The 13,665-nt window shown below is 35.1% G+C and overlaps 1 protein-coding gene across 1 annotated transcript in view; it reads right to left on the reverse strand.

Moving 5' to 3' along the window:
* Window positions 1-765: 765 nt before the first annotated feature.
* LRRC1 (leucine rich repeat containing 1) overlaps window positions 766-13,665 on the reverse strand; it is a 102,056-nt gene continuing 89,156 nt past the window's right edge. The window contains exons 11-14 of the mRNA XM_058177058.1: window positions 9,021-9,136; window positions 7,101-7,273; window positions 5,747-5,883; window positions 766-2,889 (exon numbers count right to left, since the gene is read on the reverse strand). Coding sequence (XP_058033041.1) covers window positions 2,731-2,889; window positions 5,747-5,883; window positions 7,101-7,273; window positions 9,021-9,136 — 585 coding nt within the window. The 3' untranslated portion in view covers window positions 766-2,730. The remainder of the gene's footprint in view (window positions 2,890-5,746; window positions 5,884-7,100; window positions 7,274-9,020; window positions 9,137-13,665) is intronic.

Consider the following 13,665-nt stretch of genomic DNA (forward strand, 5'->3'; position numbering starts at 1 on the left):
AAGCAACACTACTCAACTCTTCACTTTCAAATGTTGAGAAGCTAACTTTTGGTATCAGGTAGTGGTTAAAAGCAAACCAAGTGCAACGTTCTTCTGGCCACTTGAGTCTAGCCCAGATATATTCTTTTCTTAAAACTTTTAAATGATGCCCCAATTTACTTTTATCTGATTTGACCATTTACTGTATTTTTCGGAGTATAAGATGCACCTTTTTCCCCAAAAAGAGAGGGTGAAAATCTGGATGTGTCTTATACTCCAAATGTAGCCCCGCCCAGCTTCTCAAACGAAGGTTTCAGAGACTGAAAAAAGCATCAGAAACAAAGCCCCCAAACAGAGCTTCCGAAAAGAAGCTCCCAAACAGAGCTTCAGAGGCTTTTTTTCTGAAGCTCTGTTTCAGAGGCTTTCAGAGGCAGAAAAAGGTTTTTTCTGAAACAGTTTCAGAGGCAGAAAAAAAAGCAAAAAAAAAAAAAGCAAGGCACAGAGCTCACAACCAAGGAACCTGTTGCTAAAATTCACCTCTGGGAACAGCTGATTGGGGGTATTCCGGGAGGCCAATCCACCTGCCAATCAGCTTTTTTCTTATTTTCCTCCCCAAAACCTAAGGTGCATCTTATACTCTGAAAAATACAATATTTAAATTTGTGCTTTTGAGGATGACCTCACAGGAGTCCATTCAAATGAAGAAACTGATCGTGCAACTCAAAGTTGTGCATTCATGGGTTTTAGTCTCATTAAAATTAGCAAAGTATGAAGAAATGACTGCTATATATGATTCGTATTTATTAACAGGGAAGTCGCAAGTATTTGCAGCAAGTTCTTAAAACATCAAAAGACGCTTCTGCTCAAGAACATATGGAGCACTAAGCATATGCAGACCTGTTTATAGCTGTCTTGGTAAGTATATTTTTAATTCATCTAAATATTTTTAATTCATCTCTACTGGTTTCACAATGTTTTATAGACAGAAGCCTCCACAGAAAAAAATGCATGTTGGTTTCCTTTAGGCAATTTGATGGTATTTCTTTTACAGTGAGGAAATTAAAGAATAGGGAAGGAAAAAACCTGGAGCCATGTTCAGTTATTGGAATTTTTCTGTCTATTCTCCCTAAAGTAAAATTACACTCAAGTACTACATTCATATACATACACTCTCAAACACACACATTTTCCAGATACACTTCATATATTGATGAATATTCACTTATTAAATAGGAGTTTGAGAATTAGATCATCTATTGTAATCTTTTGGAAAGTATACTATCTAGAGTTTTAGTGTATTGGGAACTGCATAGAAGGTTTACAAAAGCCATTTGGTTGCTTGTGGATTTTTCCATTTTTTTTTGGCCAATTCAGTAATTCAATAGTAAGCCAGTTTTCACATGTCACAACAAAGATATGAACCAAAATACAGTCACAAACTGAATTGTCAACTTATTCATTCTTTTTCCGAGTTATTAAAAAAATGAAAAATAACTTTATAGAGAACTCTTATTCTGTTTAAGCCTGAAAATATCAGCATTTAGTAAGCTTCCATAGGAACTTCTTGCTTACATTTCAAAACAAATTTGAGTCATGATAAACTTTATAACATAGGAGTTAGCCAAGAGCTTTGGTTCATTGAAACTCAAATGAATCAACATCCAACATAATAGATTTTTTCCTAGTAAAATGAGAGTTATTGAGCCATTATGCTTCTTAAGGTATTTATTAGGTCTTATGTATCTATAAAACCTTCAAATGTATGAGAATATCATGTCTGTATAGCAGATAACATTTGTTTCCACAACATAGGCACTAGTTGCTGTGTATTTTGTTTTTTTAAACTTGTTTACAGATGGTATAGTTAAAGATGGGCACTGAAATTCTACTGACTGCAATGCTTTGGCAGCCAAAATTATTTTTCATAATTGTCGATGAATCATATCATAAGGAAGGCAGAGTTTGAGGATCTAGCATCATCACAATAGTAGAAAAAAGATGCCTTTAACAACTTTTGTAAAGGAGAGTAAAAGTTAATTATTTGCAAGATAACACATTGAAAGAGGCACCCTGGTTTTAACTGATCTCATTACATTTTCTGTTTAGCTTGATTTAGGCTGCATTAAGGCACATGCAATAGGACAATCATGAACATCTTTGGAATTAATCCAATAGAAATAGCAAAATCTACTTTTTTAAAATTTTCTTTTAAAAACATATTTGTTTTTTTGTTACGAAACTCCTATACAAAATTATAAAATTTACATCATCTGAGCTGCCCAGGAGGTAGAAGTATAACTTCTCCATACAACTAGTTCTTTTCATGATAAGTCAAACAGCCATATAAATAGTTCAGCCATGAAGGGATTTGAGGAGAATATCTTAGTAGAAAACCAGCCAAGGTTCTATAATAGTGTATTTCCCTTATCCAAAAACCCAGAAACCAACAACTTAACATTTATGGGAATGACAACAGTAGAAAGTCATTGACAGACAAATATGATAGGAGATATGACAGCAAAGAACTTTGCTCAGTGCACTTGTGCTGCGTTCAAATGCTTGGAATGAAGTCAGGCACTTTCTTCCGCCGAGAAGCACCTTCCCAAGAAATGACACAAGGACAAGATGAGTTGGATCTCCGGTCAAAGACATATGAGGAGGGTTGAATGGATGGTATTTCCAGGATGCAACGGTAAATGTTTCAACAGCGGAGAGAAGACACAGGAGTAACAACGTGGAGGATGTGAGGATCTACACAGAAGTGGTCACTCTGTCATTGACATTATTGACCTCATTTTTGTTTGAATCCAGTCCTTTAGCAGCATTCAGATCATTCCGTAAATTCTCCACTGTCTTTTTCATGTTCTTTAATTCCCCAGGGTGTGGAGTGGCTCGCCTTAGGAGTGTCCGCTAAAAACAAACAGTGGAGTAAATGATTCCTTGTGTCTGCCTTCTTAAAACTGTATTTCTCTATTCATTAAAATGGCTTTTCAAGTTTTAACAGCTAAAAGATCTTTTAGTTAGGTGTATTGTGAAATAGAAACATAAGCAATCACCATTTTCATGCTGAAATAGCCGGGCCGAGAAATAAGAAGAAATGTGTTACAGAGAAAACATCCAGCAAAGGTGCCTTGGAGTCTGCAAAGGTGTTTGTGAGGCACCTGTCTGCAATTCCTTTAAGCAGCTGGAAAAGACAGGTGGTGTGTAAGGAGTTGCCTACAGATTCAACATGAATATCAAAGCAAGCTCAGAGGACCTTTGCCATGTCAAATCTGATGGGCTGCACAAACTTAGTATACAAAAAGCTGAAGTGCTGCTTTCTCATCTACAAAGTTCATGAACTTCCTGTCATACAAATGCACAGGACTAACTTGTTATCACCACTGGTTATGGGGATTAATATTAACTTAATTGTTCTTAGATTAAATCTTGACTAGTTACTATCACCGAGTCCACCATTCCCAGTTTAAGTATTTATAAAGATGACAGTACTGCTACAGCTTTTTTCTAGCATATGGATTTTATACAGTTACCTATACTGTTTTCAAAAGAATATTCATATCTCACCAAGAAGAAATAGAAAACTTCTTTTCTTGAACAACAGATTCTGCCACAAAAAAGATTGCAAACTGATTTGAAATATAAAAGTTTCAAAAAGAGATTTTTGCCATAATATGGGAATCTGTTGTTCTAGGAAAGTATATGAAGAGAAGAAGAAAATTATGGTTTTTAATAACATCGCCCAACAGCATGTTATCCCATTGTAAAGCATTACTGGTCATCAGAAGGGAAAACAATTTGATATTCTGATTATTTTATTTGGGCTCTTTTAACAATAACTTGAGATCTTGGTCTGAATTATCTCCAGAAATTATAGAGGATTATTCAGTTTTATTCATGCTTAATCTGCCAATTATGCCAATTATATTTATATCTGAAAAAGCGATGTGCATATAAATGGTGTGGATATATACTTAAGATGCTATGTACAATATTTCAAGATAGATCTGCTCTTCAGAAATCTATAACATGGACTCTGGGAAATAAACCAGACATGTCAGTACCCATAGTTCCAAATTCTCATATGCCAATAGCAAGATCTACAAGCATACAAGAATTATACTGTAATATCTTGTCTTGTAAGCCACTGTAATCATGTAACCAAAAGATAAGAAAACAACCTTATATTATTGTAATATCCCTGAGACTACTGGAATGCAAAATAATTTTCAGGGCCCCACAACATTATATGGTAGCAAATATTATATTTTTATCAATGTTTAAAAGAAAACCGCTCATTATGGAACACCTGTTCTACCATTAATAGTATTTTTATAATGCTAGTTAATTTTGCCCTGAAATTATTGTTATTTCAGCAACCATTTGCTATAGTTATAGAAACAACAGATTGTTGTAAATTGTATGTTATTATATACATGAGGTCTAAACAGCTTAGTGTTAATAATATATTGCTAATATATTTCATAAACTCTAAACATAGTGGTAATCTATATGGTGCTTAAAATTTTGACAAATTTTAATGAAATTAAATGAATAAATTCTAGCAACACTGATTGACAAGACGATAGTATTTATATGAAAATGCACATTTTTAATCAGTCTTACTGAATAGGGATGAAGACTGAAGTAGGCAGAAATTGTTTTAAACAATTAATTTTCCTTTTTCATTATTTATGGTTTTATCATAAAAAGTAAAATACAAAACAGAAAAACTTTTTTTTTCTTTTTTGTTGTTTTAGGGTTGAATGTTTGTTGTTTTGTTTTGTTTGTTTTCCTGTTTTGTATTTTACTTTTAATTTTTCAAATATTAATTAATCAGGGTAAGTATATATAGAATAATTTTTGACCTTTAATCAATTATAAAATTAAAATCATATCTCTTTAACTAAAAATATGATGAATTTTCAAAGCAGGAACATTCCTATGCATATTTAAATTTATTTTAGGCTCATACTAGACTTCATTTCAGATGCTAGCTTGGTTTATACATTATGCTAAATTGTTTTCTTAACCATTGGTTGATTCCTATGACCGAGCTACATATGTTAAAATTTATAAACCATAAAGCCTGGTTCACACAACAAGCTAAGCCAAAGTTTTGGCTTGGGTTTAATATCTTACATCTGTATGCCACAGAAACTCTTCTATCACCCAGCTACAATTTGGAAGCATGATTGGTTGCTGCTTGACATTTGAACTTCCTTCAGGACAACTGTAAATGTGAGTGTGCACTGTGTGTGTTTCAACAGAGGTCTCATAAGAACAGTGACAGATGCTCCCACCACGCTCTCCTTCATTTGAACAGGATACCAAATTCTTCCTGGTAGCTTAAAGGTTCCAGGCATTGGTGTAAATGATTATGAAATGAAGGAGGGACAATGGAAGGGACAGCAGAGAAACGGATGGAATGGTGGTGGTGATGGTAGCCAATAGACCAATGGAAATCTCCCAGAGGTGATTGCCTAAAACACAAAATTTTGCACCTTTCATAAGAATTCTCACCTCTCTTTTCACTTTAGGAAAAATCAGATCCACCTCCACATCAAAGAAGCAAGAAGAAGAGAAAACTAGCCCAAAGTCAGGTGTTTAAAACAGAATGGCTTTGATTTTTTTTTAAAAAAACACAGATTGGGATCACAAATTGTATATCATGCAGTCTATTGGTGTTGTGAGCGTTATTCCAAAACTATCATCAGCCTACTATTCCAGCACCCATAATTTTTATTTACTTCCCTAGAAAACTCACCATCTCATTGTCTTCTTCATCTTTTTCATCATCCAAAAAGCGAATTGCACTGACTCTGTTTACTGCCCGTTCATTCCACGTTTCATCTGACATTTCATTTACCAAGTTCTCCAATGCTCCGCAGCGGGGAAGGTTATCTGTTATGACAGCAGACAAGTAGAGACAGCAGATGTGTATGTCACAGATGTTAAAGTCACTGGGTATTCAAGCTTGGATGTCAAGTTTTTACTGAAAACTATTTGAAAATTACATTCAACACTCACTTGAGATGCCAAGTCTATTAGATTATTTTCCATTGGCTAAACTCTCCATGTTTAGTAACCTTTCGTTTTCTGAAACTTATTTTTAGTGAAATAAAAAACATACATTTTCATGTTAATAAGCTGATTTTCTTTTGTTTAAATTATGCATATTTTCAGTGTAAGAAATGGTTAAAATTGATTAACCGTCCAGATTCATAGGGAGTTCATGGCATATATATTTTAAACACTGAAGCATTAAAAGATGAAGGCTAAACCATAGGATGAAGAATTGAGGGAACTAGGTATGTCTAACAAAGAAAAAGACTAGGGGTGACATGTTAGCTGTACCAATACATGAGGGACAGTCACAGAGAACTTATTCTCTAAAGCACCTGGGGGTAGGACAAGAAGCAATGGATAGATGCTCATTAAAGAGAAATCCCAACTAGATCTAAGCAGAAATTTCCTGACACTGAGAACAATCAATCAGTGGAACGACTGGACAGCCATTTGTCCAGAATGGTATAGGGTCTCCTACTTGAGTAGAGGTTGGACTAGAAGTCCTACAAGGTCCCTTACAACTCTTGTTATTCCGTATTCTATATTCTATTAGTAGTAGTAGTAGTAGTAGTAGTGATACTACTAGTAGTAATGGTATTACTAGTAGTAAGTATTACTAGTACTAGTACTAGTATTAATATTAAAATGGCACCTGTATGTGGAATGTAGGTCAGTGGAAAGGGGTTCAGGGGTGTTCGATAGATATATATCTCATTTCTTCAAAACCAAGTGATTTACCAGTTTGATGTTAACAAACAAAGAACAAAGAATATAATGAAGAAAATATATTCCAACTCTTGTTTAAAGAAAGTAGGAGAGATACGAGGCCTTTGTTCCTTTAATAAAAGAACCTCCTCTTTACTTGTTGGTGTCTTCAATACTATGTAATTATACCTAATATTTTCCACGACATTAGCACCTTTCATAATTTGTACATTTAATTTTTTTTTTACATATGCCCACACTGCTTGTTACCAAGGGGGACTAACTCCCCCCCTCCTTTATGCAGATGAGAGCCATCTTTGCTTCCCATGATCTCAAAGAATGTTTACCTTGGCAACTAGGCTCAGAAGGCATTTGAGGAAGTAAAACACATGTTAAAATTTTTTCTCCCATTTCAGGGTCTGTATCTGTCTGGAAGGTAAGCAAAGGCTGAGACTGGTTATCAGACAACCACAAAGCTTTCAGTTTCAAGCTAGTCAGCGACATGGGAAGGTGTATCAACCTAGCAGAGAAAACAAGGAATTGGTTTAAGATTTCTTATCCAAAGAAGGATAACAAAGAACAAAGCAAAGCATTAAAGAGGTTTGCAGCATATTTGTTGTTTGTGCAACAAAAAAATTACCCACTATTCCCATCTGGAAAGAAAAGAGAACACATTTCAAGGTCCACGTTATAATATACACAATAGAGTCCCCTGGCAAATATACCCCTTGCAGTGCCATAGAAATTTAGCTACAGAGTGATGCTAACGTCTGTAAGGTATCAGGTGTTCCAAGTTAAATACAGATGTACTTACATTGTTCAGAATAAATAAGAAACATACTGTGTGCCCAGGAAAGAACTTGGCATTTACATATCACATTGTTTAGCACCAAACATTGTATTTCTTTAGCTGCAGGATTATTTTTCTACCTCTTAATTGTCCCCCAATTCATATTTCATGCATTTTGTACATTGTTATTGGGAGAATTTGAATTAGTGGAGGATAGAAAGAAGTAAAATTACATATTATGTGCTGTTTGATTAGACCCAAACACTGCATGTGCAAAGAACTGAACTGCTTCAAGCCCAATGACTAAAGCTTATCCTATTCTTATAACAGCAGAACATCCCACTATCTATCACAATCAAAAGACTCAAGTCAAGCTCAGTTCCTGGCCACTATATGGTCATGTCAGTGAAGTTCTCTTGGCCTTTGTTTTCTTCTGGGATGTCTTCCTCCCCAACTTTCAAATCTCATCTAGGGCCTTGGCATTTGTAAAAAAAATGTCCCTGTAAGTATGAAGCAAAGTCAACCATTCTTAAGTTTTCCAAACTCCATCCAGATCATCTGGATACCGCTATATGTTATCTGTTTTAATGTCCAGACCTCCAAGTAGTAGTTGTGACAACACCTAGACCCGCTTAGCTGATGTCAAAAGCTAAATCCAGGTGGTGCAGTGGTTAAAGTACGGTATTGCAGGCAAACTCTTCCCACAGCCTACAGTTTGATCCTGATGGGACTCAAGGTTGACTCTTGCCTTCCATCATTCTGAGGTTGCTAAAATGAGGGAGCTAGTTTGTTGGGGGCAATATGCATTGTAAACCACCCAGAGAGTGTTATAGAGCATTACAGGGTGGTATATAAGTCTAAATGCCATTGCTAATGTAAATGTTAAATCGGTTAATACTTGGAGGCGAGAATATCACAAAATGCTAGAGCTGTAGACTAGATTTAAGATTTTGTTTTTTTAAATTGAAGACGTTTGGTCACATGAGGTCTCTGATAGTACTGAAATAGTTATGGTGAAGGGTTTTTAAAACTTATAATACTTATTTTTCTTCTCCATAGGAAAAATGTGCATCTGTTTTTAAATATATAATTAGAACAGAACCCTTGGAAGGTACAGAAGGGAGCCTCAGACAGAATTTAACTGAACAGGAAAGGTGATGGACTGAGCAGCTAAGGACCATAACTTCTTTTCCATTCACTACATCCCTAGTCCAAAACATTTCCTCAGGGACAAGAGCATAAACACCTCTGTGTTTTTGACAATATAATTTTATTACCATTCTGTGTGGCTATCAATAATCCAGTGAATTTGATTCACCAGTCAAACATTGCTTTGACTTAACTGGGACCAGCCTTTAACACCAGATTACAAAGTATATGCCCCGCCCAACCCACCATTTCCCATAGTAAGAATATTAAGCAATCTGTTGGTTCAAATCCACTACAACATGAATTTAGAGCAAATATGAACACTTGCCTGTTTCCAGCTACATCAAGAACATGAAGCTCTGTGGCATGTGATATCTCCGGTGGAATCCTAGATAATTGATTGTCCCGTACTGAAAATACATTTAAGCTGCAACACCCACCAATCTGTTTTATAGAAAGGAAAGGAGACTGAATTACTGCTGCAGTGTGAAGTATCAGGTAAATCTTGTAAACTGAGTACATACTGCAGTAAATTACTACAAATGAAAGCAATACTTGGTAACTAGGATAATCATGTTTGTGCAACATTTCACTTAAACAGTAATCTTAGGAGCTGACCTCAAAACAAGAATCCCAAGATCAAATTGCAGATATGGAGAAGAATGGACCATATTATGAGTAACAAAAGGATTTAAAAACACGAATTAGGCAGTGTGGTATAGCAATTAAAGGGGCTATACTAGGGCTGGAAAGATTATTAATTCTTAGTAGGATAGCTCAAAGGGGAAAATGGGCTTGTCATCCTCCCTCAGCCCTGTTTATTAAATAGATGTTGTTGTTATACGGATAAAATTAAGGGAGATCCTTTTGTACACTGATCTGAGCTCAAAGAAAGGTAGGATATAAATCTAGCAAATAAGTAAATACATATTATGGTTCCACTGCTTACATTCAAGTAAGAAGAAATGCTATGTATTAGTATCATTAAGTTTGGTCTGATACGATTATAAAAAAATTACAATGAGGCGGTAAGTCAGAAAAAAGCTATTGAATTCAATATACTTCTAACATACTGGACATAAGATTGTACTCTAAATGTATTATTTATTAGAGGCAATCTGGATTTAAATGGGGAAAGGTGACTTAGGAGGTGTGGGGGGAGCATATACCAGTTAGGAACTTTAAAAAAACCCACCCCTGCTTATTCTTGTAGAAGAACTACGAGGTTCCCTTCTCAGTGGTTTTCAGATTAATATTACACTTTCCCTCTGAGGATTGAGGTTAGGGGAAACCATATTGTGACCATTCCACTGTTTCCTAACTGGGCAATTCTAATTAGTTATTATGAAGGGGGAGAGATGTGAATTTTGCTTCTCAAATTGGCAAAAGGGCTGAAAGTTATTAAAATAGGGCAGAGATGCAGACAGTCCCACCTTCACAAAGAAATCAAACATTCCTCTCTTCTTAGTTTAACATGTACATGAAGCCACTCGGAGAGGTCATCTACTCGCATACTAAAAAGTATCATTAGTGTGTAGGTTACATCTAGCTGAATATTTCCACTTGAAGCTGAATTGGAGTTGCAGTAGCAGACCTGACCAGTGCTCGGAAGTTGTAGAGTTCAGTGGGGGGGAAAACTGAAAAACTGGCTTAAATTGAATGCAAGTAAGATGGACTGCCTGTTAATTCAGAGGTGACCTCGTTCAAGGAAGATAACAAGTTTGCATTTGGATGGGGATGTAATCCCCCTGAGAGAGCAGCCCTACAGTCCAGTCATGTCCCTAGACTCACGCTTGAAGAATAGGTGGGAGTTGTTGCCAGATAGGCTTTCATCTATTTATTATAATTGGTGCACCAGGTGTGACCTTCTCTAGAACATGAGGTATTACTTTGACCCTGTCTTCTCTTAGCCAGAGTACTATAATTCACTACAGATGAATTTGATAACAGGTCAGACCCATAATTTTCCTAATATACTTTTGTTGTGGAGTTTGCACCAGCTACTGGTCTGTTTCCAATTCAAGGTGCTAATTATTTATAAAATGCTTTATGGCTTTAGATCTTCAAGACCACTCATTATAGATAAACTCTGTCTGCCTCATAAGAATAAACAGAGGGTGACTGATGGAAGCCTCTGCCTATCCTGAAATTTAAGAGGAGGTTGCTTGGAGGTTACTACATATAGATTGAAAAACATGTTTTAATTTATTGTGATAAATCAATGTCTTCAGCTTGAAATTTAATGTAGCTAACACTAGGCATGTTGAACTCATAACAACATAAACTCCTAATTCCACAGCTGAAAATTTACAAAATGGTGAGATTGTCCCTTTTTTTTTTTTTTTAGAATTTTAGAAGCTTGCTTTTTTTTTAAAGTGGATTTCAGAACAGAAGAAATTTATCCCTGAGAACAAGAGGGTGTGCTAGGAATATATTAGAAATAGTGACACAATTCATTTTGTTTCATTCGTAAGTCGATTAGAGCCAATTAGACTAAAGCAATGTGGAAATTAGTGATAAATGTCTTGGCATGTGTAAGCTCAAAAGAAAAAAAATACTTGCTTCTTTAAGGCAATGTGAGTACCTCTGCACATTCCAAATTCTCTTTTCCCTTTTCAATCCAAATCACTGCACTGCTCTAATAATTGTAGATCTTGTAATAATTATTCTGCCACTGTTTCATATTCAGCTCCAAATCCCATTTTTCTTCCCATGTGTAAATGTAGATCAAATGCTAAGAGGTGCCACTTCAGAATTAAAATACAATAGACAAATCTATTCACCCAAGGCTAAGCCTTTGCCTCTTCAGTTCACTCTGCTCACAGTATAAGTATTTAAAATACCAAAAACAAACAAACAACATTTCCTGCATGTTTGCCATCTGCATCGTGCATTAATTGAAGACTTCAGTTAATGATTTAAGGCAAACGGAGTTCTTAGACTTTTATATAATACTTAATACCCCAACCTAACTGCAAACAACAGAGTCTTTCTTTTTTAAAAGAGAAGGGGAAAAAATACCTCGCTTACTAGGTGTGGTCTAAATTGTACCAAATCAAATTGATCCATTAATAAGACAGCAATTCTAAAGTTTTATTTTAACAAGTAATTCTTTTAGAAAATCACTACTAAAATACAAAAATTGTGTTTATTCTAGGTTACTATGTATAGATTGAAGAATATTTTTAATTTATTGTGATGTCTTTTGTTTGAAATTTAAGATAGCTAACATAATAGCTTGTTGAATGGAGAATCACAAAATTTCCTAAATACACAGCTGAAAATCTAATTTAAGATAGCTAGCATGCTACGACAAAGGTAATAACATTTCCCCTTATAATATGGATGACACAATATGGATGACATTTCTATCAAATGTCCTTTTTAATGGATAAAGAAATTCTACCATTATTTGCCACAAATGGTAAACATCGGTTTAAAAAGGAACTGAACTCCTTAAAATTGGGCACAATTCTTTTATCAGCAAGCCATTTTAAAGTCACTTTTAAATCGTGATAATCAAAGTAAAAATACAATTAAATACAATTCTAAATTCCTGAATAAATTGAAGTCAATTCAACTAAATCTATTTTGAGCTATTACCTTTGTAAATGAAATTCTTTTTAATAGCCACTCTAAGCACTATACTTTTTATCACAGTTAAACATTTATGTAAAACGTTACCAAAAATATTTTCATATTTCCTTCCATTATGAACATGTACACTTTCCTATTTTCATGCAAGGAGTCAAGAATGGGAGCAACAGCAAGATCATTGTGTACTTTTAAAGTCATAGACTACTATTAAAAGTGAGGGACCATGCACTAAGTTTCTGGAAGTGCTCTGTCGGTTTGCAGGAGGTAAAGTGCTGCAACAAAAATATTGTACAAGTCTAACTAAAATACATCTAAAAATTTTTTTTAAACTCCACACAATTATCATGGTTAGTGAATGTTAGATGATTCCTTGTTTGCACAAGGAGTGGTTTGCTTTGAACAGCTGTGTCTGAGGGACATAAGCAGAATGAACTTGGCCATGCAGCCTCTTTGAAAGCATCCTCTCTCTTAAGCTGGGAAATTCAAGATTTGGGGGCAATGAAAGTGCAGTGGTGGAGCCAGCCAGTTTGAATCATCATGCATTGAAAGCAGTTAGATGAAGGGAGCTGGTGAAACTGTGGGCTAAACAGTACTTACAATGACAAGAATTACCTGACTCAAATTTCCAAGCAGCTAACAATTAAGAAAAACACAAGATACAATTGTTTGATTTAACACAGAGCGCTGTACTGTAAACACAGACTGCACAATGCCATTCACACACACATACACACAAATGACAAGAGAACACGGCATTTTCATTAATTTAAGTTTTACAAAATGAAGTGAAGGTGTACCTCCCCTAATGCTATAAAGAGGCCAGTCACGTATAATTCAGTAATTCTCAATATATTAAAATTTAGTCTTGCTACAATTATATACCAATCCAAAATGCTATACTGTTACTTAACTTTGGGTCAGGCTCTGCCAGTTCCCCATATTATGTCTGCATGCATTCTGCAGAGTTTCTAAGTACTTACCACTTGCTTACAGTAAATAGCTGTTTGGCACCCTTTCTGTACAAATGGATATAATAAAGTGACATACAGACATGGCTTAAGGATTTTTTTTATATTATATGAAACTTAGCTAACTAGAGCAGAACAATCACCAGATATTTAGTACCTGCATACACCTGGTACATTCTGAACACCAGCAAATTGACATACTAAATCCTAACTGTTAAGTATGGGTAAAAACTAAACGATACATTACTATGCAGTTCTGCCTAGTTATTACCAAAGTCCCAAAAGTAAAGCTTCAGAGTTGGACTGTAAGCCTTTGTTGTAACATATTTCTCTTTCTTTTTACAAAACAAATTTTAATTTTTAATATATATACAGAACACTTGGCAAGACAAATAAATCCCAAGTGCA

The sequence above is a fragment of the Ahaetulla prasina genome, chromosome 1, assembly GCF_028640845.1.
Source record: "Ahaetulla prasina isolate Xishuangbanna chromosome 1, ASM2864084v1, whole genome shotgun sequence".
NCBI classification, from domain to species: Eukaryota; Metazoa; Chordata; class Lepidosauria; order Squamata; family Colubridae; genus Ahaetulla; species Ahaetulla prasina.